Source organism: Miniopterus schreibersii (genome assembly GCF_964146895.1).
Source record: "Miniopterus schreibersii genome assembly, chromosome: 12".
Taxonomy (NCBI): Eukaryota; Metazoa; Chordata; class Mammalia; order Chiroptera; family Miniopteridae; genus Miniopterus; species Miniopterus schreibersii.
The window spans coordinates 64,063,381-64,087,744 of NC_138112.1; the positions used below are offsets into that span (position 1 = coordinate 64,063,381).

General features: G+C 54.1%; 5 protein-coding genes across 7 annotated transcripts; 3 read left to right on the forward strand and 2 right to left on the reverse strand.

Annotated features, from left to right (window-relative positions):
• Window positions 1–5,194, forward strand: PTPMT1 (protein tyrosine phosphatase mitochondrial 1). Its single transcript, XM_081155466.1, has 4 exons — window positions 1–651; window positions 734–814; window positions 2,924–3,115; window positions 4,385–5,194. The coding sequence occupies exons 1-4, from the start codon at window positions 121–123 to the stop codon at window positions 4,535–4,537; spliced, it is 957 nt and encodes a 318-aa protein (XP_081011592.1). The 5' UTR covers window positions 1–120; the 3' UTR covers window positions 4,538–5,194.
• KBTBD4 (kelch repeat and BTB domain containing 4) lies at window positions 5,056–9,402 on the reverse strand. Of its 2 annotated transcripts, none has more exons than XM_081155465.1 (4): window positions 9,251–9,402; window positions 7,817–8,434; window positions 7,075–7,181; window positions 5,056–6,638 (listed from the first exon to the last, which is right to left on the reverse strand). In XM_081155465.1, the coding sequence occupies exons 2-4, from the start codon at window positions 8,403–8,405 to the stop codon at window positions 5,778–5,780; spliced, it is 1,557 nt and encodes a 518-aa protein (XP_081011591.1). In that variant the 5' UTR covers window positions 8,406–8,434; window positions 9,251–9,402; the 3' UTR covers window positions 5,056–5,777. The 2 variants fall into 2 exon arrangements, with proteins under 2 accessions (XP_081011591.1, XP_081011590.1); XM_081155464.1 differs by having other exon boundaries at window positions 9,360–9,399.
• Window positions 9,403–9,429: 27 nt separating this feature from the next.
• Window positions 9,430–14,084, forward strand: NDUFS3 (NADH:ubiquinone oxidoreductase core subunit S3). The gene is made up of 7 exons (XM_081155467.1): window positions 9,430–9,586; window positions 9,698–9,763; window positions 10,871–10,968; window positions 11,178–11,327; window positions 12,216–12,341; window positions 12,475–12,594; window positions 13,833–14,084. The coding sequence occupies exons 1-7, from the start codon at window positions 9,526–9,528 to the stop codon at window positions 13,998–14,000; spliced, it is 789 nt and encodes a 262-aa protein (XP_081011593.1). The 5' UTR covers window positions 9,430–9,525; the 3' UTR covers window positions 14,001–14,084.
• Window positions 14,085–15,272: 1,188 nt separating this feature from the next.
• On the forward strand, window positions 15,273–17,442 carry FAM180B (family with sequence similarity 180 member B). Its single transcript, XM_081155470.1, has 3 exons — window positions 15,273–15,590; window positions 16,349–16,419; window positions 16,631–17,442. The coding sequence occupies exons 1-3, from the start codon at window positions 15,326–15,328 to the stop codon at window positions 17,024–17,026; spliced, it is 732 nt and encodes a 243-aa protein (XP_081011596.1). The 5' UTR covers window positions 15,273–15,325; the 3' UTR covers window positions 17,027–17,442.
• Window positions 17,396–22,710, reverse strand: C1QTNF4 (C1q and TNF related 4). Of its 2 annotated transcripts, none has more exons than XM_081155469.1 (2): window positions 22,658–22,710; window positions 17,396–19,427 (listed from the first exon to the last, which is right to left on the reverse strand). In XM_081155469.1, the coding sequence occupies exon 2, from the start codon at window positions 19,420–19,422 to the stop codon at window positions 18,433–18,435; it is 990 nt and encodes a 329-aa protein (XP_081011595.1). In that variant the 5' UTR covers window positions 19,423–19,427; window positions 22,658–22,710; the 3' UTR covers window positions 17,396–18,432. The 2 variants fall into 2 exon arrangements, with proteins under 2 accessions (XP_081011595.1, XP_081011594.1); XM_081155468.1 differs by lacking the exon at window positions 22,658–22,710 and adding an exon at window positions 22,221–22,303.
• Between the last annotated feature and the right edge of the window lie 1,654 nt (window positions 22,711–24,364).

Consider the following 24,364-nt stretch of genomic DNA (forward strand, 5'->3'; position numbering starts at 1 on the left):
GCCCATTGGCCAGGGCCCCGCCCCTCCGCCCGGGTCACAGTTCCGCACGCAGGGGTCAGAGCCCCCCTCGCCCGGGGGTCACAGCCCCCTCCCGCGGGAGGAGGGTCGCCGGCCGCAGACATGGGGCGCAGTTTGACCGGCGGTAAAGTCCCGAGCCCCCGGCTCCCGACGCGCCCGCCGTCGGCCGGGGCCCTGGTTTTCCGCCCAGGCTCCCGGGGTTCCTCCCCCGAGGCCGGCGGCCCCTCCTCCGGCGCCACGCAGCGGCTCCCGGGATCCCCGGTGTCGGTCGTGGAGTCCGCCGGGGCCAGGCCGGAGAGCTCGCCGCCCGAGAGGCCTTTGTCCCCCGCGCCGTCTTCGCGGGAGGCCCCGGACGACTCGCAGCCCCCGTCCTCGCCGCCCTCCTGGCTCTCCTCGCGGCCGTCGACCTCGAGCCCGGCGGTGGACTGGTCGCTGCTGCGCCAGGCCCCGTGGGGCGGGATGGCGGCCGGCACGTTGCTGGAGGCGGGCCTGGCCCGGGTGCTCTTCTACCCGACGCTGCTGTACACGATGCTCCGCGGGCGGGTGCCGGGCCCGGCGCGCCGCGACTGGTACCACCGCATCGACCGCACCGTGCTGCTGGGCGCGCTGCCGCTGCGGAGCATGACGCGCCGGGTGAGCGGGCGGGCGGGCGGGCCGGGGGCGGGGCGGGCGCCGCCGCCTCGGCGGCCGGTCTGAGCCCCCTTTGCCTCGGCAGCTGGTGGAGGACGAGAACGTGCGCGGGGTGATCACCATGAACGAGGAGTACGAGACCAGGTTCCTGTGCAACTCGGCGAAGGTGCGGGGCCGGGGGCGGGGGGCGGGGGGCGCAGGGGACCGCGTCCCGGAAGCTGGTGTCCGGGCTTCTTCGCGGGGTCCGGAGGGAGGGCCTGGTACTCTTGTGCGTAAACGGCTGCGCCTGAAGGTAGAAACTAATTGTGAAACAGAAACTGCTGCGAAAGGCGTCTGAAAGCAGAGTTGACAAAGCCCGAGGACCCCGCAGTGCACGCATGTATTCTTAATGTCGGCAATTTAGAGTCGGTAACCCAATTGGAAAGGCAGCTGCTTCTCTTTGGCTTGCTGATTTTTCATTCATTCAACACTTAGGAGCACTAAGTATGGGTCAGGCGCTGCCCTAGAGTTACCCTCCACCCCCAAAGAGTACATTTATCATAAAACAGCCCATTGGGAAAACGGCATCCGGTTAATTTGGTTCTCTTTGAGGGACTTTTTATTCATATGTTAGAGATGTTGTTGAGTTACAAAGCACGGTCACGACAAAGTTCAAGCCTGAAACATAAGGTTCATTAAGTGTGGATGCTTGTTTGTGGAACTCTCCACAGAGGTTACTAGACATAGCCCTGTCTTTATATAAAGATGTTGTCCTGTCTTTATAGTGTTTGGCCTCTCTCAGCGCTACACAATTATCTTTGTTTACTGTACTAATATGGCCTGATGAAGCCGTAATTTCAACCCTTAGATTTTTTGAAACCTTAAAAATAATTGTGACTCACATTTAAAATATATCAATTAGTGATGGCATACGATTTAAGGAATGGATAACAGCTCCTTCGATTTCCCAAAGTACTTAGCCACAAAGCCTCAGGAGCTGTTGGCCAGAATGGTAAATGTTCCAGATTGTGGTCAGTCCTGTGGAGCAAGAGGAGTCACAGAAAGCGCTTGGTCTCTGGATGTGAGGCACTGATATTTGTACGACGTATCTATATTATCCCACTAGCCTAGAGAAAAGAAATTTCCAAAGCAGTGGTTTTCACATTGTAATATGTCTAAGAATGAGCTGGCAGTCTTATTAAAATGTCGTATTCCTAGGCACAACCCCCATAGATTCTGACTCAGTAACTTTAGGGTGGGTTCCAGGAATCTAAATATTTAACAAGCTCCCCAGGAGTTTCTGGTATAATTGAAGCGTAAGCCACTTGCTGCAAAACTGCCATTTGTTTGTTTCATGAGCTGTATTGACCTTCATTGAGTCCTAAAGCCCCTGATTCTAGCTAAAGAGATTTAACAAGAGTATCTGAAGTCTTAAAGCAAAAACAGACCCCCCCAAAAAAGTTGCCCAGTCCGCCAGAGGCCCTTTTCCTATTTCTGATTCTTTTCTTCTTTGCTAAGTGATAATATTGCAGTAGCAAAGGTAGGTGCATTGTTTTAACTTAAAAATGATAACTCTATTTTTCTACCACGTACCCTCTCAAGAAAAAAGTGATAAAACAAGAGGAGACTTATGGACCGAGAAACAGAAAGCTGTTGTAAAACATAGTAGCCCAACCCCACAACTAAGGTCACTGCACAGGGACCAAGATTATGCAAACACACAGTTGCACAACTTTTGTATATGAATTTTAAACAGAAAATGTTTTGCAGCTAAAACTTTAAATACCCAAAGGGCACTTTCAGAACACTTTAAATCTTGGACATAATTATAACTCAGCAGCATAGTAATTGTTTGATGAAAGACCAACTATGTAGGTCAGCCATTTAAAAGATATTTCTGGCCGTGGCTGGTGTGGCTCAGTCGGTTGAGCACTGTACTGTGCTCCAAAATGTTGCTGATTCAATTCCAGGTCAGAACACATTTTCCCAAGTTTCAGGCCCCATCCTGGGTCTGAGTGCATTCATGCGTGCTGGAGGCAGTTGATTGATGTTTCTCTCCCTCTCCTTCTTTCTCTAAAAATGCCAATAAAACATTTAAATTTGTTTTTCTGGGGAAAAACACACAAAATATTTCTGTAAGAAGTTATGTGTTCAGAATAAACAGTAAACGGTATATTCACAGTATAGTAGACCCTCAAGCTTCCTTGTTGCTTTGCAATGCCCCTTGGGAGTCCATCTTCATACTACTAACAGCTGGCTTTTTTCATTCTCTTTATGCTGGTGTACCTGGTTTCAGGCGTGGAGGAAAGTAGGAGTTGAGCAGCTGCGACTCAGCACAGTAGACATGACTGGAATCCCCACCTTGGCTAACCTTCAGAAAGGAGTTGAGTTTGCTCTCAAGTACCAGTCACTGGGCCACAGTGTCTACGTGCATTGTAAGGCTGGGCGCTCCAGAAGTGCCACGATGGTGGCAGCGTATCTGATTAAGGTAGGAAAGGTCTTTCTGGATTGGTCCGTTGACAGCAGATTTCCAGAACTTCAGTAGCATAGTCTATAGGTGGGCCTTGCTGGAAGGAGCCGTCTCCCCAATTTCAGGCTGTTAGACGGTGGAAAGCACCTGAGCTTTGTAGATAGGCTGACCTGTGGCTTTTCCACCTGCCAGCTATGTGACCTTATGCAAAAATGGCTTCTCTCTTTGATGCTGTTTTCTTAAATGAAATGTTATGAAGCTTGAATGAGAAAGTATGTCAAGCACTGACCTCCAGCAGGCACTCAATAAATGGAATTGCAAAGGATATTAACACCAGCTGAAGGCTAGAAACACTTGTTAAAAATAGCATGTCAGAAGTCTAATACTGTAAACAGTGCTGATCACTTACAGCTCTATAGTACTTTCTTGAAGTATTTCAGAATAGAGCTCTGGACATTAGTTTCTGGAAACAGAATCCAATGGGATTTTGCCTATCAATTTGTTATGATCAGCAGATGGGATATTTTAAAAAATATTTAGAAGCAAATACTCTTATCATTCCATTGTATGCCCCCTGTTTGGCTTATTTTTGTTACCTGTCTGGCTCCTGTAGAGCATTTACTAAGTCATGTGGATAGTTTAAGGAAAAAGGTCATGTAGAGATAGCCAGCCTGGCCTTGTTTGTTACTGTGGACTGGTGAGTATATGTACGATTTAACAATATTAAAGCTTTGGTCATTAGGACTGTTTGCTAGAAACAAGGTCTCAGGAGGATATTTTGGGCCAAGTGAGAATTGAACTGGCAGGCTAGAAATTTGTATTCTCTTGGTTCTATTGAGTTCTAAACCAGTAAGTTTAGGACACAAAGATAACCCTCCCAGTAAAAATTAAGGTGCTGTTTTTCCAGCCATGGTGATAAGTTGCATAAAAACATCTACTCTTTCCAGGCAACTTGTACCCACTGGTCCAGCTCAGGGAGGATATCTAGTAGGTCTAGACAGGCTTGAATTTAGGATCTGAGCTACACATGGTCAACCTTCTTTTGCCAGGGTTTGGCAGAGCAAGAATTAGGTAGGAAGACTGACTTGTCCCGCCAGTCTGTAATTTGGGACTGGTTAACTGAGGGTGCTAAAGTGCTCCCATAATATATGGGACATGGTTTTTAACTACCCCTCCAAAGGAGTTTTAAAAAATGAAATTCTGGGAGCCTGTTAGCACCTGTCATTAGGTCAAGGACACCTTATACCGGCTTCTTTCTATGCTGATTTCCCAACCCTGTACCCTCAGGTGTACAACTGGAGCCCAGAGGAGGCTATAAGAGCCATCACCAAGATCCGCTCACATATCTACATCAGACCTGGCCAGTTGAAAGTTCTCAAGGAATTCCACAAGGAGATTAATTCAGGGGCAGCAAAGAAGTATCACACATCACAGACATGAAGTATGTGGATTAGAAAGAACTCAAGACAACCCTGCTGGCAATAGAATGAAAATGTTTAACAGGACCAATGGGGCTTAAGCCAGACGTCATAACAGAAGTGTGTTAAGTATGGGTAATTTTGCTCTTGGTCTTGGTTTCATTTTCTTGAAATAACACTGTTGTATAGCTGGAAAGATTTAGCATGGCTTCTATTTGCAGAGCATGGGGATGTGGGTGTCTTATTTTTTTAAACAGGGTCAAAAGAAATCTATCGTGCACCTAACGCTGTACCTAATGCTATTTAGCATCATAACTCAAAGACATTTAACACTAGGAAAGAGAAGAAATACTCAGTTCTGGCTCTTTGCCACTGTCAGAATCTCAATTCACTGGCCCCTCACTTTTGGAGCAGTGATCCTGTGTGTAAAAAAGGAAATACGGGATTCAGTCAGGATTGTGACTGACTTAGAAATGTGTGCACATGTAATTAGTTTCCCTTAGGAAGTCACCCCTTCAGAATTCAAAACAGACACACATATCCCTTTAGAAACTTTGATTTTTATTTATATGAGCAGTTCCTAGCTCTTGACTGGGCTTAGAACTTTTAAAAGAGTAGAGACCTTAATATATTTGAGTTTGAAAAATGTTTCTGCTTAATAAACAATCCTTTCTACATTTTTCCTGGCTTATCCCTTACAGTAAGCCAAAAGTCAAACCCAAGTATACATTTCTCGACAGATAGATGAGAAAACAATAGGACGTCCAGAATTCTAGAGTTGACTCTTGCTGGTGAAGGACACCTTCAGCTTTGTCCATTCTCCCAATCAAAGCCTGAAGGAAAACTCTTAACACCTAATTCTTTGTGAAAAAATTACCAAATAGCCACTTTGCAGGCTATGGAAGAAAGGGGAAGATTGGGCATCTTTCCTTCTGTCCTGGGATCAGGGGTGCTTTTACTTAACATTGACCAGGTAAAGAGGGGAGACTGTGCCTAAGATCTGAGAAGAGGCTTGCTCTAAGGAACCTGCGGTGAGGCACAGGTTACCAGAGGATGGCAGAGAACAGGCTGAGCTGCTCTCTGTTCAAGCAGCCAGCTGAGCAATGGTCTAGAAAGCCCCCCAAAGGGCTACCCCTGTTGATTGGGGGAAGGGCTGAGTGCTGCCTTTCTTGCACTCTGAATTGGGGCCTTGGGGACTCTGAGTTGGGATGGGTAGGTGCCAGGAAAGGGAGGGCAAAGGTCAGCCCCCCCACCCCCCAGCCTCAGGCCAGCACAAACTGCAGATTAGTAAGCAGCACCTTAATGCCTCTGGTGACCGTTACAGTGGAAGTGGCAGGGTCAAGCTTGTAGGTATTGGCATCCCCCTTTTTATATCGGTCCCGAAAAACATAAATGCTCCCATTACAGCTGGCAATCTTCCAGAGGGATGGGGCTGAGCTCCAGGCCTCAGGAAGGCAAAGCCGGGTAAAACTGTCTAGCAGGGGATTGTAGCACAATAGGGAGTCCCCTTCAGCCACGATGAACACCAGATCTTTATGCACAGCTGCATGCATGCGGCCTGCAAAGGGCAGCACATAGGGCTTCACATGGCATTTATCTGTCTCTGTATCAAAGCACTGGATGAGTCGGGAAGGTTTGGTGAAGAAGTCCAGGTCGTTTTCCTCCCCCCCCAGTAAGTAGATGATCCCATTGAGATTGGCTCCAGCGGCCCCTGACACAGCCACCTCTAGCTGAGTTGTCTCTGTCCAGACGTTATCACCTACCCGGTAGTAGATAACTGCATTGGAGAGGGTATCCTGCAGTGTCTTGCCACCCAGTGAATATATGGCATCTTTCCCGGGCACAGACACCAGGGTGTGCTGGAGCCGGTCCCGGGGTAAGGGTGCACACCACTCCCAGTCCACGGTGGCGTTGTTACACTTCCACATGCGCCGTGGGATGGACCCTCCTACCACGTACAAGTCTCCACCATGCTTGCAGGCTGCAGTGATCTGGTGGCACAAGCTGTTTTGGCCACTTACACTGATGGAGTCATCTTCAGCACAGTGCAAGGACACAGCCAACGAGTGGGTACGAGATGACTCTTTCCCAATCAGATAAATGTGCACATTCTCCCCAATTTCCTATTGGAAAAATTAAAATTATAAATGATATCTATCGGTTCTAGGCCAAGGCTCAGCTGAGACTCACAGCCTTAATGTCCCGGGCCACACAGTTGTATTTTGCTCACACTTACTCCCCTCTAGTTTCTATGTGTGACCCTGACTCTCCAATCACTTTCTTCCAGGCATTTTATGCCGTGGCAGGGAATCTGATGCACTCATCCTTTCAGCTTCTTAAAACTATCATGAGCTGGTGATTTAGACAAAGGGTGCTTAATACTGTCAATGCAGTGACGAAAGTAGTTCTCTCAGGGGCTCTGGAGCTCAGAGGCTGCTGGCTGCTGGCCTCCCACACATGTCGTTCTCTCCCGGCTCCTATCCACCGCAAGCCAGAGACAACTTACCAGCCATCCCAATGGCTGCTATTGTGTCCCAGCCCTAGAGAAATCTGCCTTACCTTCAAGCTAGTCCTAAGTGACTCTGCAAAAGCTTCTCTTTCCTCTTTATTAAAATTGATCCAGGCTTCTATTGCCTCTGTTGGGTTCTGGGAACATGGAACTCCATCTGTTGAGAGCCAGAGGAAAGGCATGGTCAAAGCACTCTGACAATCTGAAAGGGAGATTTAGAGCCAGGGGCTTTAAAGAGGTGACCCACTTTGTTAGACGGCCATATGTGTATGTGGACACGTATGATCTCAAATTGCCTTATTTTTTTAATCAAAATGGATGGCCTGATATACTCCCATTTGCCACGGAGGCAATCTACTAGGCTGAGGAGCTCACACCTAAAATATGTTTATACCTCACTTGCAGGGTCAGGATTGTTACCTAAACTTGGCCCACCACTTAAAAAGTTTTTAGGTATCTTGACTCATCCATCATAAATTTATTTAGGTAACAGGTACATGTAGAGTGCAGGATGGGTAAGAACACCTATGCATAGGGGAGATTAGAGTATAAATACAAATACTTCCTCACTACCTTCTGCTGCTTTTCCTGGAATCTTCCTCAGAAAGGGGCTCTGTCTCTGACAGCAGCTACACCAAATCTCAACTGTATTTCTTTCAGAAGGTATCTAAATTCCCACCAATAACACTGCAAACACCAGGAAGCCTGAGGGTTCCTTTCTCTTGAACTAGAATGTCCACTGAACATCATACCCAAGTAGCTGGGTAAAATATGCCCCCTTCCTCAACTTACCAGAGATGATATCAGTGAGTAGATGGTGGGGCAAGTGGAGAAATTCCTCTGTGCCCTGCAGCTGGGCCAGATGGGCTTTGGCACAGTGCTTGGCAGCAGTGTAGAGCTCAGGATCACTGTGCCGATCTGCCAGCCACATCACCTGAAGGCAGTTCCCCACCTGCACTGTGCGGGCCAAAAACCGAGAACATTCCTCAAAGAGAGATGTCAGCTGATACATGTCTGACACCTCATAAATTTCCTGCAGCTCATCAGCTCGAAGTTTCACAGTCCCATGGTAGATATAATCAACCAGGAGCTGGAAAACAGACTCACTGACATCCTGCAGCACAATTACCCGGTTGTGGGCCTCCTTCAGGTTGGAAGTGAACATGGACCGGAAGAAGCAGCTCTGAGCTGAGAGGACTAGCCGGTGGAGCTGAAACTCCCGGCCTTCCACTGAAATGGTGACATCAGCAAAGAGCTCTTCCTCCAGACACAGTTTCATGATGCCCTGAGCCACACGGCCTGAATGTGACCGATCTTTGAAAGTGTAGTTCACAAAGTAGTTCTCATCCATGGATGCTCCAGGCTCCTCCGGTGATTCCATGGTAGCCAGCTTCTCTCTCTGCCAGTTGTCTGCAAAGCAACAGCACCCTCAATAAGTTGGGGAATCCACAGTCACAGTCTATGAATTTAGCGGTGCAATTCAGAGGGAGAAGGAAAACCTGAGAGCAAAGTGGGCCCAGGTTGGCCTTAGTGCTGGCCCTGCCAATAACATCCCTAATGACCCCCTTCAACCACAGCTGGGTTCATTCTCCTGCAGTGGCACCCCATCCCTAATACAATCAATACAATTTCTTACTCTGGGTGTTTCCCTGAGAAAGCATGGTATATTCCTTTCCCTGATGTAACAAAAGGCCTGTTATTTTTGGTCACAGCAAGGGGATGGTGTAAGCCAATGATCTTAAAAACCTGGCAAAGAGCCTCACAAACCAAATAACTATTAGGTATAAAACTAGTGAGGCTCTGGACAGTAGAACCAGACAAGACACTCCCAAGTCCTTGTGTCCAGGTAGACGTCCTCCCTTCCCCCGAGCGCATGGAGTTCAGATGTTCCTATGCTAGGCTTGGCTGGGACATCTGTCACCCGCACATTTGCTCTTTCCTGAGCTCCTTCCCCCCCGCTCCCCCAAATAACTCCCCAAGGCTCCGTCCCAGAACTCGAGACAGAGCCCTGTCGTCCCCAGCCTGGGGCAAAAGAAGGCCCACTGCCACGTGCAGTGTCGCCGCACCACCTGGAGTCGCCTGGGAAACAGTCGCCAGGGAAACAGTTCTCTCCGCTCCGCAGCGCCCCGGAGGCCCTCCAGCCCGGGTCAAAAGCTTAGCTTACGGAGCGGCGAAGGGGTGTGGAAATGTAGAACGCAGAACCCCCGCCCCTTCCCCTCCTCTCACCCGTCCAGTTCTTTAGGGTCCTCGCTCGCCTTCTCTCCAGCTCCTGCCACACCAAGCTAGGGCCGCGCTCACCTTACGATATCCCCACCTGCTTGCCTCGTTTTCTCACCTGCGTTCCCCCCTTTCATTCCGAAGCCCCGAACCCGGAACCCCTGCTTTGGTCCTGGCATCCGCCCGGAAGAAGATATAATGCACACTTCCGTTTCCGGTCCGTGCCCTTGAGGCTCCGTGCCCTGTAGAGCTTGCCTCCGCTGTTTGGTGTGCACCCGGGGAACATGGCGGCGACCGCCAGGGCCTGGTGGCGGGGGCTCGCGGGGGCCGTGGCGCTGCCCAGGGGTGAGCAGGGGATAGCCAGATGAGGCCCGGGGCAGGAGCAGTGGCGCGACCAGCGCTGGGAGCCCCTCGGGCCTCACCCTGCGCTCCCGCTCCTTTTATCTCCCGGTTCAGTGGTTGGGCGACCCTCGGCGCTGTTGTTGCCGGTGAGGAGAGAAAGCGCTGCTGCCGACACGCGCCGTGAGTATGTGCGAGCCCGGCTCTTGTCGGGACTACAGGCGGGGTCTCCTCATTCCGTTCGTCACGTGTGTCCTTGCTTCGGGATGCCTTTCCCTGGGTCCTGGCAAATCTGCTTGTCCTTGGAGACCTGACTGCAATGATCCTCACTCTGCAGGCAAAATCGGGCCCTCCCTGTGCCTTTAGGCCTCTCTCTTATGCCCCAGATCGCACCCTTATCCATTTCCGTGATTCTTTTTATCTCTGAATAAGCTGTCAGCTGTTTGAGAGCAGGAAACGTAACATTTGGGCCTCAGAGCCCAATATAGAGCCTGTTGTAATAGTAGCTCACATTGAGTGCTTATTGTGTGCCACGCACCTGGAAAGTGTTTTTATGAATGATCTTATTCCTCACAACAATCTTATGAAGTAGATAGTATTACTTTTCATACTATGGATCAGGAAACAGTCCAGAGAAATGACTTGCTCAGGGTTACAACACTAGTGAGTGACAGAGCAGGCTTGCCTGCTGCCAGAGGCAGAAAACACATAGCCTTTAACCTGTAGTCTATGATGTGTGGGTACTCAGTGATTTATGTTGCATGAGCAAGTGTGTAAAGATGCGTTACAGTCAACATAAGCCAACTGGGAGTCAGGAGACCTGGCATTTCCCCCTATTTGGGCATTAGTTTCTTCATCTGTGCATAACTAAATACATAATAAATAATAAGGTTTCAACTAGGTAATCTGTGAGGGCTCTTAAGCCCTGAAGTTCATACCTTGAGAGCCTGCTATGAGCCAAGTGCTAAAGAGATATACAGAAGCAAACTCTGGTTCCCACCCTTAAAGAGCCAGCCTGGTAAGAGAGCCAAGACATATACTGCTTTAGCACAAATGCAGGCATTGTGAAGGAAGAACCATGGAGTAGTTTTGAGAAGAGGTAAAATGCCAGCTTCAGTAATGAGAGTCTGCAGATTGTGTAGGTGGCATTTTATCGTTTTCATCACTTCCTATTCCCTCCCTCCTCACCTTTCTCACAGTTCTACAGGGAGCCCCTTATAAGCCAAGACTGGGTGCAGGGCTGGCTGCTGCCTTTGCCATTCCTTTGTTAAATATGCCTTCTTCTTCCAGCCACTGTCAGACCACAGAATGATGTGGCCCACAAACAGCTCTCAGCTTTTGGAGAGTATGTGGCTGAAATCCTGCCCAAGTATGTCCAACAAGTTCAGGTAATATTCACTACTGTTGTTTGGTCTGGTCAAGAAAGAACCATATTCTCAGGTCATGTGGGAGTGGGCAGCCCGGGAGCAAAGAAACCACAGATTCCTCCATCCCAACTTGGGTTTCTTTCTCTGCCTTAAATCAGGAGAATCAGCTGAAGTTCGCTGCTCCCTCAGTAGCTCTTTGTCGTCTCTCCCCTCCTGTTCCATGTCTGCAGGTGTCCTGCTTCAATGAGTTAGAGATCTGTATCCATCCTGATGGAATCATTCCAGTGCTGACTTTCCTCAGGGATCACACCAATGCACAATTCAAATCCTTGGCTGACTTGACAGCAGTGGACGTCCCGACCCGGCAGAACCGTTTTGAGGTCAGTCGGAGATGTGAAAAGGTTTGTGGCATAAAGGAAGGAAAGGGGACAGACGGAACACTTTTAGGGTGACAGCTACCAATAGGACTGTAGCCTTCTTAGTTTCAGTTTGGGTCAAACAGCTCAACAAAGCAGTTAAGCTGGGGCCTCAAAATCAGGCAGAACTCGAGTTTGAATCCTGGCTCTGCCACCTATAGGCTGTGTGAATATTTTGTTTAATCTTTCTGAGTTTTAGTTTTCTTGTGGGCAGAATAAATATAAAATTGTCCCTACCTCATAGGGTAGTTGTGAGGATTAAACAAGATAGTGCAGGTAGATTGCTAGTACACAATGTTCTCAGTATATTTCGCTGTTGATATTTACTGGTCATATACTCTTTGCCAGATCCTGGGATAGAGAGAGAAACCACACCCAATACTGCCCTCCAGGAGTCCCCCCCTCTAGTGAGGGACAAGGACACTTAAACAGCTTATTGTAATAACGTTAACATGTGGGTTGTTAGAGACGTGCTATAGGAATGCAGGGGGCCACTTGGCCCTGTCTAGGAGGGTTCTTTGAAGGGAGAGAGAGTGCTTGTGGCCCATCTTAATGATTAGCCCAGTGAGGATAGGGGTGGAGGGGTGAGGGGGTCGAGAGACATCCCAGACCAAGGGAATAGCATGAACAAAGACCAGTGTGCTGACTGCTGAGCTACATGTCAGTGTGGCTTAGGCCTTTGGAGGTAGTTGTAAGTGTAGGAGGATCTTGAGGTTTTGAGCTTCAGGATAGAAGGCAGGTTCACCTAATTTACTTTGTACTCTCATCGCTGATGTTCCCCATCATGGACTTCAGCCTCAGACCCTTCAGCCTGTGGTCATCTTGGTCCTCCATTCCCTCTGTTCTCCCTAGATCGTTTACAACCTGCTCTCCCTGCGCTTCAACTCCCGGATCCGTGTGAAGACCTATACAGATGAGCTGACACCACTTGAGTCCACTGTTTCTGTGTATAAGGCAGCCAACTGGTATGAGAGAGAGGTGAGTTACTGGGCATGGTGCACCCTGCCTCTGAGCTGGAGTTGGAGAATTGGTTGAAACTGCTGTGTGCAGCACAGCCCCTCACCCGTGTTAGCCATGATGGACTGGTTGCCTGAGGTCCTTTATTTTCTAGATCTGGGACATGTTTGGAGTCTTCTTTGCCAACCACCCTGACCTAAGAAGGATCCTGACAGATTATGGCTTTGAGGGACATCCTTTCCGGAAAGACTTCCCCCTGTCTGGCTATGTTGAGGTAGGAGCCCTGGAACTGTGGTAGCAGCCACAGGGAGGGACTGGCAAGGAACCTGGAGGATCCTGGTCATGGCAGGAAATATGGTTTGTGGACTGTGGTGGTTTAAGAGCATTGGCTCTGGATTCAAATCCTAACTCCACTTTTGTAATCTGGGGCAAGTTACTTAAATTTCTCTATGACAATTTTCTCATCTGTGAAATGGGAATCATAATAGTACTTAACCAATAAGATTTGCAGTGTGCCAAGTGATGTATATGTAATACCTGGTATATTATAAATGCTCAGTTGATGTTAGCCATTACTGTAGTAGTCATTTTAATGACCATGGCAGCCTTGAGGATACACTGAGTCTGTCCCCAAGATCTGAAAATGGAGTATTATTTTACCCTGCCCTGGATCTCTGAAAAGGGAGGTGACAGGGAAGACTGTTCAGCCTTTGAGAATGGCAGAGGCAGAACCAGTAATGTGTGACTATAAGGGCCTTATAAAGAATTTCAGTGCTTTACTTTACCACCCATGTGCTGCAGGTTGTTTATTAGCAGGAAGATCATCTATTGTATACATACACACAGGTGATTTTGTAGCAAAGTAACTTTTTAGAAATACTGATAGTGGCAATCCAGCCCTTCTCTTTAGTGCCCAAATGCTCCTGTTTTGTTAGTCTTTTGCAAGGTCCCATTTCCTTCTCAAGCTACTTCTGGTCAGGGTTACTTCCCTCTATTCACCCCTACTGTCCGCTAATTTGGCTTGCCTCTTCACCCCAGCACCTGTTTGTTCTTACCTTATCCAGCTGGTCCTCTAATAACAGAAGCCATGCCAAATTGACTGCCAGTGACATCTTGACACTGATAATGCCAAGGCCACAGTTTAGTTGAGTGCCTGCCAGTTTAAGTGTACTCTTTTCAGCCACTGACCTGCTCCCTAATCCTGGGCAAATGCTTACCATTACCTTATAAAGTGTGTGGATGGGTGAGCAAATTCATTTCTGCTGGAAAAGGAGCTCAGAGCTCATGTTGGGATGGTGGGCTGACCAGGTGATGGCAGGGCATGAGGTAGAGGCCATTTTGGACTGTGGTTGATAGGTAAAAGAGGTGTGAATGGAGACTTGAAACAGGCTGGGACAGGAATCAAGAATAGAAAAGTAAAGGGTCTGGAGAAGTCACCCATGGCCTTGGGAAAGTGGGCTGCTTACTGAAACAAGGCCTTCCTGTGTCCAAACTTGCCTTTTTCTTCTGCAGTTACGCTATGATGATGAGGTGAAGCGGGTGGTGGCCGAGCCGGTGGAGTTGGCCCAAGAGTTCCGAAAGTTTGACCTGAATAGCCCATGGGAGGCTTTCCCTGCCTATCGCCAGCCCCCTGAGAGTCTCAAGCTTGAAGCAGGAGACAAGAAACCGGAAACCAAGTAGCTCCAGGGAAGGCATATGGATCCTAGAAAGCGCCTTATCTATAATTGAGTGTCTGTGTAAATAAAATCTTACTTACGCTCACCACCTCCTATGTGCTTATCATGAAGCCTTGACTTGGGGGAGGGGAGATACAGGCAGGGGTTTTTCCCTGCTCCCTCAGAGACTACCAAACCAGGAGTCTATTTTAATGGGACTAAATAGTGCAGTTGCAAACATGGTGACCTGCAGGCCTGGATGTATTTCTGAGAGAGGCATTCTGGAGCTGAAACTGAGTTTTCACAGTACACAGGGCTTAGGATGGGTGTGTCATGGCTTCTCAACAACTGGGTTTCAACAACTGCTGGAGAAAGCCCCTTGTCTGGTGGTAGTTGATGTGTCCAGGGGCCTGGGTGGAACACCAGGGAAACTGCTACCCACCCTCATTCCATCCAAATATCCACAGGGTTCCATGAGCAAAACGGAAGAGCTGCAGTTTTTTGTTTTTTTTAAGTCCTCACCCAAGGATATTTTTTTCCAGTGCTTTTCAGAGAGAGTGGAAGGGGGAGAGAGAGAGACACTGATGTGAGAGAGACACTGACTAAGGTTGCCTCCTGCATGTGCCCGACCCGGCTGGGGATCGAGCTTGCAACTGAGGTACATGCCCTTGACTGGGAATGGAATCCTCAACCCTTCGGTCCATGGACCAATGCTCTAACCACTGAACCAAACTGGCTAGGGCCGCAGCTCATTTTTGAGTCTTGAACCCTACATCCTGCTTCCTGCAACCTGACAACCCATCATGCTTGAGCCAAGGGAATCTTCCTGGACTCTGGCCTCAGCCAAGAATGTTGTAAACAAGCAAAGGCGGTCCCAGGGCTGAGGCAAAAGACACTCAGGAGCTGCAGATCTGTCTTCCAGGGGGATAGGACTCCCTACCCCAGCTGGTCTGGACTCCTTTCCAGTCTGGCTGAGTGCCTGAGGTGGAAGTGCTTGGCTCTCTGCCTGTCTATGGGGCTGTTCAGTCAGCCCACCATGCATTTGGAGGACTGGGCTTTGCAGCTGATGCTCTTGGCTGCTGAGGTGCTCCCTGGAGGCTGGGTTGGGGACTGGGTGTCAGGAGTTGGGCTCAGCTGCAGGATGTTTTGGGTGTGAGGATAGTAAGGTAGTGCTACTGCTTGAGCTCTTTTCTACCTTTTAGGAGGGCCAAACTCAAGCTGTTTGCTACCAAACACCTTTTTTCTATTAACTAAGCATCCGGCCCATCTGGGTAGGAACAGGCTGAGGGCATGAGAAGCAGGCAGCCAGGCTCCTACTGCCAACAACCAAGGATTCCACATTTCTACAGGATGGAAAGAGCCCCTGGGAAGCCAGAGCCAGCCCCTCCCTGTTTTGCATTGAAGACTGACACGCAAAGCAGAGAACGCCTGAGCAGCCTGCAGTGGAAAGTTGGAGCCATGGTGTGTGGCAGGCGGATGCAGGAGCAGAGAGCAGCTGGGGAGAGTAGGACTCAGAGGACCTGGTGGGGCATGGCGGGGAAAATGAAGTTCCTGGCTTGGCTAATGGTAGCTATTTGCCTCCTCCCTGGGTTGACTACAGCCCAGCACCATGAAGGTACCAGGGCTTTGGGGTGGGGTGGATGGGAGCCAAGGAATGCTACTGGCTAATAGCAGTTACAGTTGGTTCTGTCTGAGCCTAGCGGGGCCTAGGAGTTGGCATGCGTGGTACCAGGCTGACCTATGCTACACGGGTTAAACGTGTGGGCCCCATCCCCAGAACTGGAAAGGTCCAGGTGAAGTGAAGGGGGATAGCCCTAGGCGCTGGCCCTGAACAGAGTTGGGCCTGGCCTTATTCTGGATGATGCCCAAAGCAGCACCCCGTGATCTGCCCTGGGCTTGGAACAATCATTCCAAAGGCCAGGCGCACCTGGGGTGGGATGAAGGACGCTGTAACAGACATCCTGCCTTGTCTGGCCTCCCTGCCTTGCCTACCATCAGTACTGAGGAGTAAGGAAGGAGTGGGTTCTTCCCAAAGGGGTCCTAGATGATGATAGGGAGAGGAAGTGAAGTGTCTTGTGACCCGTTGGCCTGGAGCTCTTGGCCAAGGGAACTGTGAAGTTCAAGGAGGAGTCCTGGACATTTCCTGAGGTGGTATCTAGGTTTGGGGTGATGGTTTTGGGATAAGACCCATGCCTGGGTGGTAAATGTCAATGTGCCATATATGTGTATGCAGAAGGAGGAATGGAGTGGCATTCCTGCTCTTTTGCAATTAGAACCTCTAGACACTTATCAAGCAGCTGAGGGGCACTTCTGGGAAGCTGGGGTGTTTAGGGTGGAGCTTGGCAGGGGCCTGACTTCTCTCTGGTGCCCCAGGGCAGCCCATGGACAGCACCGGCATGGAAGGTGGCCTGCAGGAGCCAGAGGCCCCGGAAGTGATGTTTGAGGTCTTTCATTCAGCTTGGGACATGGGGAGGTGGGAGTGTCCAGAGGTCCCTAAACTCAGGGTTGGGAAGGGGGATGTCTCAAGCTGAGCCTGCTAGGGGAGAGGGGTAACCCAGTGAGGGACCTACTGCCTGCTTATACCCCCCGGCCCACTCTTGGTCCCTGCCCTGTCCCCCAGGGTCCAGCCCACTCCTTACACAGCTCCCCTTGCAGCTGCTCTGGGCTGGGCTGGAGCTGGATGACATGAGGCAGCTGCACATCCAGGATGAGGAACTGGCGTCCACACATCCAGGCCATCGACTCAGGCTCCTCCTGCAGCACCAAGTGCCCAATGACTTGAAGGGTGCTGAGCAGCGGCTGCAGCAGTTCCAGGACCTGCGGAAGGGGCCTCCTCTTAGCCCCTGGGACTTTGAACATCTGCTCCTCACAGGCCTATCCTGTGTCTACCGGCTCCATAAGGCTAAGGAGGCTGAGGAGAGGGGTCGCTGGGCCCAGGTCTTTGCCCTCCTGGCACAGGAAACACTTTGGGACCTGTGCAAAGGCTTCTGCCCTGAGGGCCAGCCTCCTTCTTTGGGGCCCTGGGCCTCAATCCTTGACCCCTTCCCCTGACCCCCCTTTTCACCTGCCAGCCCCCCAATTCCCACCCATAAGCCAGACCCATCCTGGGCAGGGGCTTCCATATGGTACCTGGTTCTTCCCACTGTGTTCAGATCTCTGGGCTTGGGGCTTGCACCCTGGACCCACGTTTACCTCTCCCTCATCTTCTTCTCTGGGCCCTGATAGGCTAAGAGCCCAGATTCTGGGTCCCAGGCAACAGGTGCAGAGCTAAAGGCGGGACTTGCAGGCAGTGTGTGTGTTGGGGGTCAGGATTGAGAAGTGTGTTTTAAGAGATGCTGAAATACTTTGGGTGGTGGGCACACAATGCAAAATACACAGGTCTTGGAACACAGAAATCCACACCTGAAACCTGTATGATACTATTAACCAATGTCACCCCAATAAATTTAATTTAAAAAATCACACACAAAACTGCTCAAAGAGAAACTGCCCCTAAGAAAGACCAGGTCAGACTCTCCAACTCCTACCCTGGCAGTCCGCGAGAGGTCCTGTGGAATCTAACGGGAGCCTTCTAAGTGCTCAGCACCCCCAGTCCTTATTAAGATACCCCTTTAAGCTCCACCACAGCTCTGGGGTACCTGAGCCTGCAAGTTCCCTACTTGGGCTGGGAGAATGGATTGGACGTTTTGTTTTGTCTGTTGGAGTGAAGGGAAGCAGGGGAGCGGGATGCTTTTTGGTCCACCCAACAAGGTTCAGATGAACACCTCAGAGGAAGGAGCGAGGTGGGGAGGGGCTGCCAGAGGCGAGCTGACGCCGGCGCAGCCCCTGACCCTGGGTAGCTCATCCTGTAAAATGTTCCCTTCTTGCCTCCCGATCCTTGGGGCAGAGTCAGCTGTTTCACCCCGGGCCTGAGCAAGCCGCCTCCTAATCCTGGGACGGCAGGAGCTGGGGCCCCGGGTACAAAACGCTTATCGCAGCCACACGCCCTGCTGGAATAAGGAACGTACTGTTTCCCTGAGTCCCCCAGAGGCAGCAGGGTGTTGCCCCTGGCCGCGGAAAGGGCCCAGCCACCAGCGTGCCCGGAGAATGACGTCGCAGGTCGACCGGGAGGAGTCAGGCGGCTGGGCTGACTGCAAAGGGGCGGGAAGGGAGGCCCGCGGGGGGCTAAGTGCGGAGCGTCCAATCGAATTCCACGGCCTCACCCGCCCAGGGCCGACCGAACCCTGCCCTCTGCCCTCCGACCCTCACCCCGAGCCTGCAGTAGTCAGAGCCTCTCCGCCCGCCCGGAGGCAAAGTTGTAAAATTGTCGCGGTCAAGACAGAGAGCAGGGCGGGGAACGGGCGCCGGCGCGGGCGCACTTTATTGGCAGAGCGCAGGCGCGGGCGGGCCGCCATGCTCGCGCTGCGGAGTCCGGGCCTCGGCGGCTCGGCATGCACGCCGCGGGCCCTCGCGGGGGCTCAGAGCTCCGGGGGCCCGGGGCCCGGCGAGCCGGCGGCGGGGTCAGGGTCGGGGTACACCAGGAAGCCGGAGAAGGTGATGTACTTGCCGTGGTTGCTGTAGGCGCCGTAGCCGTCGTGGTCGTGGCTGAGCAGCCACACGGCGTCGCCGCGCCGCAGCGCCAGCATCACGCTCTGGCTCTGCATCTCGCGGCGCCGCGACGCGCCGTCGTCGTAAATCATGGCCTGCACCTCGTCGCGGTTCTTCATCAGCTTCACCGACAGCGTCTTCCGCGGCAGCTTGCCCAGCGTGAAGGAGAAGAAGTAGGCGCCGGGCACGCGGCAGCGGAACACGCCGGCCGCCGCGTCGAAGTCGCCGCCGATGTTGACGAGCTCGGTGTCGAAGGCGAGCGGCCGGTGCCGCGGCCCGGGGCCGGCGTCCGAGCCCACCAGGCTGCGCGTGCGCGCCGCCGAGAAGGCCGAGCGCGGCTCGGGGGTCGCGGGCGCAGGCGCGGGCGGGCCGCGCGCAGGCGCGTCGGCGTCGGCGTACACCAGGTAGCCGCTGAAGGTGGCGCCGGGCGCGCCCAGCGCGTACTGCGGGGCGCCGTGCAGCCGCAGCCACACCGTGTCGCCGTAGTCGAGCTGCAGCATGGCGCTCTGGCTGGCGGCGCGCCGCGCGCCCGGCCGCCGCTGCTCGTCGAAGGCCAGCGCCTGCACCTCGTCGCGGTTGCGCACGAGCATCACCGACAGGCTCTTGTGCGGCGCCTTGCCGGCCGTGAAGGAGAAGAAGTAGGCGCCGGGCACGCGGCAGCGGAACCGGCCCGTGGCCGCGTCGAAGTCGCCCCCGATGTTCACGTACACCTTGTCGAAGGTCACCGCCATCTCCGAAGTGCCCTCCAGGGGAGTGGTGCGCGCCGCCGAGAAGGCCGAGCGCAGCTCGGTGGAGCCGGGGGCCGGGCCCAGGGCCGCGCAGGCCACCGGGCCCAGCAGGCCCAGCAGGAGCGGCAGCATGGCGCCTGGAAAGGGGGGCAAGAGGGGAGGGAGAGGAGGGTTGGGCGGGGCCGCCTCCAGATTCTCGGAGCTCCGGGACCGGCCGGATTCTCTTCCCAGCCCTGCCCCTGCCCCGTCACTGGGGCCGTTTCCTGGACGCTGGACTGGATGAGCGATCGGCTAGCTTCAGCAGCCCTCACTGTGACCTGGGGTTTCCACTTCGTAGGTCTAGAGTGAGGCCTGAGAATGTTCACTGCTAAGGAGTTCCCGGGTGATGTAGATGCTGCTGTCCAGGGACCACACCCTGGGACTCGTCAGGTTAGGGCAGTGATGCTTCAGATGTTGTGAGCACCGGAACCCCTTCCTCAGGTGAAAGCTCGCGCACGTGTGACACAGAGACAAGCAGAAACGCTCTGTTTGTAGGGGCCTAGAGCCGTCTGCTGGGCCTACCCCATTCCCTTCCCCTTGGCAGCCAGGGGCCCTGCCCAGGGCGTCTCTCAGTTTCCTTCAGCCTCTGGGTTGCTGCATTTTCCTGCGTCTGTTCTGTGGTCCTTGGCTTGCCTCTCACTCAGGCACTGGCTCGGGATACTGATTCCCTGATGGCCACTGTTTCCGCCCCCAGCTGGGCAGGAAAGGAACTAGCTACTCCCTGACCCCTTTCCTGGCCTCTGACCCACTCAAGGGTCAGCTTCCACATGACCTCTGGACTCCCCAGATGCCCTTCTTGCACTAAAGAGGCCAGAACAGTTGGGCTTTGAGGCAGGCCCCCCCCTCAATGACATTAGAGTAAGAGAAACTGACTCCTTCCTCTGGGCTTGGTGGCTGGTCACCTGGGGGAAGGAGAACCAGGAGCTGCTGGGAACAGAGAGGGCGAGCAACAATGCCAGCAGGCCTTAGACAAGACTGTGAGGTCAGCAGCTTTGTTCCTCAGTGCCATGTGGAGTGGAGAAGACAAACAGCTAGACCTGGGCTTGGGTCCTGGCTCTACCACTTGCAAGCTGTGAAACCTTAGGCAAGTTCCTTAACTTCTCTGGGCATGGCTTCCTCTGTGTAAATGGGGAGGGGACCTCCCTCACAAGCTGACCGTGAGGATGCTCTGAGATAGCAGGTGTGAACACAGTTTGAGTGGCTGTGCCACCCAAGTGTATAAATACTTCTGCTCTTGGCCTTGAGAAAAGCAATTTGGGAGCTCGGTGAAGGCACTGCTTCACTCAAAGGAGTCACACCTTCATGGCCGGATTCCATCAGCTCCCTAGTAGGCATGGGCTTTGGGGATTGTATACCCAGAGGCCTTGAAGTGGAGGCAAAGCAGGGCAGAAAACGAGCTGGCGGCAGTCTAGGACGCGGGCGTCTACAGGAGTGTCCTGGGAGTGTGGGGTGCGGGACTGCTGAGGAGGGCTGCCAGGTGCAGCTGTGCAGGTGGGCCCTACACAACAAGGACATTCACCTGAGGGTAGGTGCGCACTGGAATCTAGCCCACATTATACTTGCCTGAATGTGTGGGACTGCCGCACCTGGGGAAAAGTGTGCCTTTTCCAAACTCTTACAATAAACACCCCAAGTCCCTAGCCCAGCTGAACACTCTCCTTGCAGAAGATGTGCCTTTCCTAATTCCTACAAAGTCCCCCCATGGGCTAGCCAATACCCTTGGTGCGTGGGAGGGAGGCAGAAGGGAGCCCATCTGCCCTTGCAGTGAGGACTGCAGCTCACGAGTATCAGTGCATTTCCTTTTACAGAACTCTTTGGAAACATCTGGGCTCATGGCAAACCTGGGAGGCAGGTGGGCCCTCTCCCACTTTATAGATGAGAAAAGCTGAGACCCAACAAGAGGAAGTGTTTTGGACCAAGGTCCCCCAGGGAGCTTTGCACTGGGGGGTCTTTGACTCCAAATTCAGTGTGCCCTCCTTTCCACCACCTTTCCCTCCTAGACACACATTTCCAGCCAGTCTGTTCTCTGCCTCAGTTTCCCTTTTTGCAACAATAGGAGAGGAGACAAGTGGAAAGTCTTGGCAAACGGGATGAAGGATTGAAAGAAAGCAAAACCAAATGAGACAAACCAAACAAAAACTCTAGCGTTTTGCCTCCTGAGAGTATGGGAACCTCTGAGCTCTTCCTGACCCTGCTGCTCTCCAGCTGTCCTGCCCCAGGAACCTGCCCACCTTAACGCCCAGCAATCTCCCTGCTGAGTCTGGTGCACCCCCAGGCCCAGAGGGGTCTCCTGTGTGTCCAGTACCCCACCTCCGTTTCGCCCACCACCGCCCAGTCCCCAGGTGCCTTGGTCCCCGTTTCCCCTAAACCTCCTTCCCTAAGCAGGGGGGAGGGGGACGGGTGGGCATCACAGCTGCAGGGAAGGAAATGGCTGTTCCTGGCTCCGTCCAGGTGGGGCTCAAAATAATCATCTTCAAAGAGGAAAAACTGGGACACGCAAGTGGGCAGACCCAGAGCCCGGGAACCGGCGGGGGAGCTGCAGCGATGTCAGGCTAGGGGACCGCAGCGCCTGACCCCAACCCCCTCCCTACCTGCCGTGAAAGCCCCTCATGCTCCCAGGAAGTCCCCCTTTCACAGAAGCCAATTAATCATCTCATGAAGAAAATCCCTCAGAAAGGGGTACCCCGGCCCCTCCCCCAGGCCCCCTTTCCCCACACCCTCCTTTATCATCCCTTCGGAGAAAAAGCCCTTGAGCTTCTTTCATGAATAAAGCTCCCAAGCCCTCCGCTCAGGGACGAAGGACCCGATTTCCCCGCGCCTTCCCTCCCCGCGCCTTCCCCCTCCGCCCCCGAGGAAGGAGCAGCCCGGCTCCCCGCCCCAGCTGCCCTCACCTGGCTGGGGCCGGCCGGCTGCGCTCCGAGCCCGCGATCCGGCTCGGGTTTCGGGCTCCGGGCTCCGGGCGGGCGCCGGGCTGCGCACTGACCGCGGGCGGCGGGGGGCGGGGCCTGGCGGGCGGCGGGGCTCCGGGCGCGAGGCGGCCGCGGCGGGGCGCCGGGACCCCGGGTGGGCGCGGGGCGGCGAGCGCGAGGGAAAGGACAGCGCGGGAGCGAGCCGAGCCGACGAGCGGAGGGCGGGCGGGGCGCGCGGGGAGGGAGCGAGAGGGAGGGCGGCGGAGGGGCGGAGGGGCGGGCGCGGGCCTAGGGGCGCCCGACCCCCGGGCGCGTGCTCGCGCGACCCCCCTGCCGCCGGCGCTCCCTCGGGCTCCGGCGCGCAGGCGTCCTCACTCCAAGTTAGCAGGTGGGGAAACAGGCGCGGGACAGAGGCCAACCTGGGGGTGGCGCAGGGCACTCCGCAGACCAGCCTCCTCTCGGTGCGGGGCCGGGCACCCGGAGCGGGCCGCGAGCGCGGAGCACGGTGAGGCCGCGCGGGGGCCGGTCCGGGCCGAGGAGGAGCGGCCCTGCCCCGACGCGGGACGGGCTCAGTGCCCGCTGCCTCCTCCACACCGCCGGACCCGAAGGCGCCCCCGGGAGGAAGGCGGCGTCCTGGGGCAGAACCGAGCTTTGGCTGGAAAGGCTGCTTTGTCAGCGCCCGAGAGACGGGAGGGGGTCGAGGCGCGGGGACTTGAAGGGCCTCTTTGCGGGGGACACTGACAGCCCCCCGGTGGCAGGACCCGGCCGGACAGCAGGGCTGGGAGCGGCTGCCCTCCCAGCCAGCACCCATCAGAGGCCCCCGCTCTGGGCCCGACCCCAGGGGCGGGTCTCGGGCGCTGGGCCCGCGGGCAGAGGGCTGTTCCTTCGGGCCGCCGGCGCTGGGCCCGCGCCTGAGGCTTCTGGGGAGCCCTCGGGCCGGCCTGGGCTCCGTCCTGCTCTGTCACAGGCCCTCCGTGGTCCCTGAGAAGCCTGGTGCCCCTCGAGGCGCTCGGGAGCTTTCCTGTGACGCCCAGTTATTTACTGCAGGTCAGCCTCACGAAGGTGGGGACAGTGAGGGCTGGCTCGGCTCCTTTCGTCAGCGTGCCAGCGCCTGGTGATGAACCTGGGCCAAAGGCAGGGCTTGAGGCGGGGCCCTGGGGCGGCCCCGTCAGGTCCCGGCTGTGCCCTCTGCCAGCCTGAAAGGCGGTGACCTCAGGAGGCCGACCTCGGGCAGCTCCCCCTTCCTGGGGCGTCTTCAAGGTGCCTTGAGAGGGGTGGGGGGAGGCAGGACTCCCCGGGCAGGACCGTGCAGCCCATCACGGGGCCTGGCTCCCGCCGAAAGCCATGTGACACTTTCCCTGGGTCACCAAAAGTTTCTCTGGAGAGGTCAGGGTGGGGGTGGAGGCAGGTGGCTGAGGCAGGGGACAGCAGGGTTTGCTTCAGGGACTGGGACCGGGAAAGGGATATGGGGGAGGCGGTGCCAGGAGCTGGCGGGTGTCTAGGGCCGCAGGGGTGCGGGGTGCGCCATGGGAGTTAGGAGGCGGCTCGGGACTCGGCCGGCGTCCCCGCTGCTCCTGCTTAGCTGTGCAGCTACTGCCACCCAATAGAATTTTAACAGCAGGTCCTTTCACTGCGAGCAGCGGGCGCCGTCAGGGCCGACCCCCCCCAGGCCTCGGGAAAGCTCACCTGCACGGCTCCAGCGCCGCCCAACCTGCCGGCCTCTCCCGGGGCGTCCTCAGCTGCGGAAGTGAGTGTGGGGCGGCTGGAGGTGGACGGCCAACAGCTCCGCCACCAAGGACGCTCCAGTGTTAGTGGCACTGAGGCTTGGGCCCCTCAGTGAGACAACTCCCAAGTCCCAGCCACGTCCCAGCTCAGGACTCCAGCCGGCGAAACCTCCGTCATCCACGGGGAACCTACTCATGTCCGCCAGCTCTGTCCTGCCTTCCCTGTCCCCCTCGCCCACGCCCTCACCTGCTTCTTGGGATCACCTCCTAGGTCTGCTTTGGGGGAACCCAAACTAAGACAATGAATAGTAACAGTGTCTCAAACTGTGTTGTGTTTTCTCATACCCATTACTTTAATTTTCTTAACTCCATGAAGTAGGTATCAACTCAATTTTACAAATG

Bases quoted from the DNA above. Each gene is read 5' to 3' on its own strand.
- NDUFS3 (XM_081155467.1), top strand. From the start codon at position 9,526: ATGGCGGCGACCGCCAGGGCCTGGTGGCGGGGGCTCGCGGGGGCCGTG. The intron at 9,764-10,870 runs GTGAGTATGTGC...TTCTTCTTCCAG, and splicing joins CGCTGCTGCCGACACGCGCC to CCACTGTCAGACCACAGAAT. The intron at 12,342-12,474 runs GTGAGTTACTGG...TTTATTTTCTAG, and splicing joins CCAACTGGTATGAGAGAGAG to ATCTGGGACATGTTTGGAGT.
- C1QTNF4 (XM_081155469.1), bottom strand. From the start codon at position 19,422: ATGCTGCCGCTCCTGCTGGGCCTGCTGGGCCCGGTGGCCTGCGCGGCC.
- FAM180B (XM_081155470.1), top strand. From the start codon at position 15,326: ATGGAAAGAGCCCCTGGGAAGCCAGAGCCAGCCCCTCCCTGTTTTGCA. The intron at 15,591-16,348 runs GTACCAGGGCTT...CTGGTGCCCCAG, and splicing joins TACAGCCCAGCACCATGAAG to GGCAGCCCATGGACAGCACC. The intron at 16,420-16,630 runs GTCTTTCATTCA...CTCCCCTTGCAG, and splicing joins CCCCGGAAGTGATGTTTGAG to CTGCTCTGGGCTGGGCTGGA.
- PTPMT1 (XM_081155466.1), top strand. From the start codon at position 121: ATGGGGCGCAGTTTGACCGGCGGTAAAGTCCCGAGCCCCCGGCTCCCG. The intron at 815-2,923 runs GTGCGGGGCCGG...ACCTGGTTTCAG, and splicing joins TCCTGTGCAACTCGGCGAAG to GCGTGGAGGAAAGTAGGAGT. The intron at 3,116-4,384 runs GTAGGAAAGGTC...CTGTACCCTCAG, and splicing joins TGGCAGCGTATCTGATTAAG to GTGTACAACTGGAGCCCAGA.
- KBTBD4 (XM_081155464.1), bottom strand. The intron at 7,182-7,816 runs GTAAGTTGAGGA...GGCTCTCAACAG, and splicing joins ACTCACTGATATCATCTCTG to ATGGAGTTCCATGTTCCCAG. The intron at 6,639-7,074 runs GTAAGGCAGATT...TTTTTCCAATAG, and splicing joins CACTTAGGACTAGCTTGAAG to GAAATTGGGGAGAATGTGCA.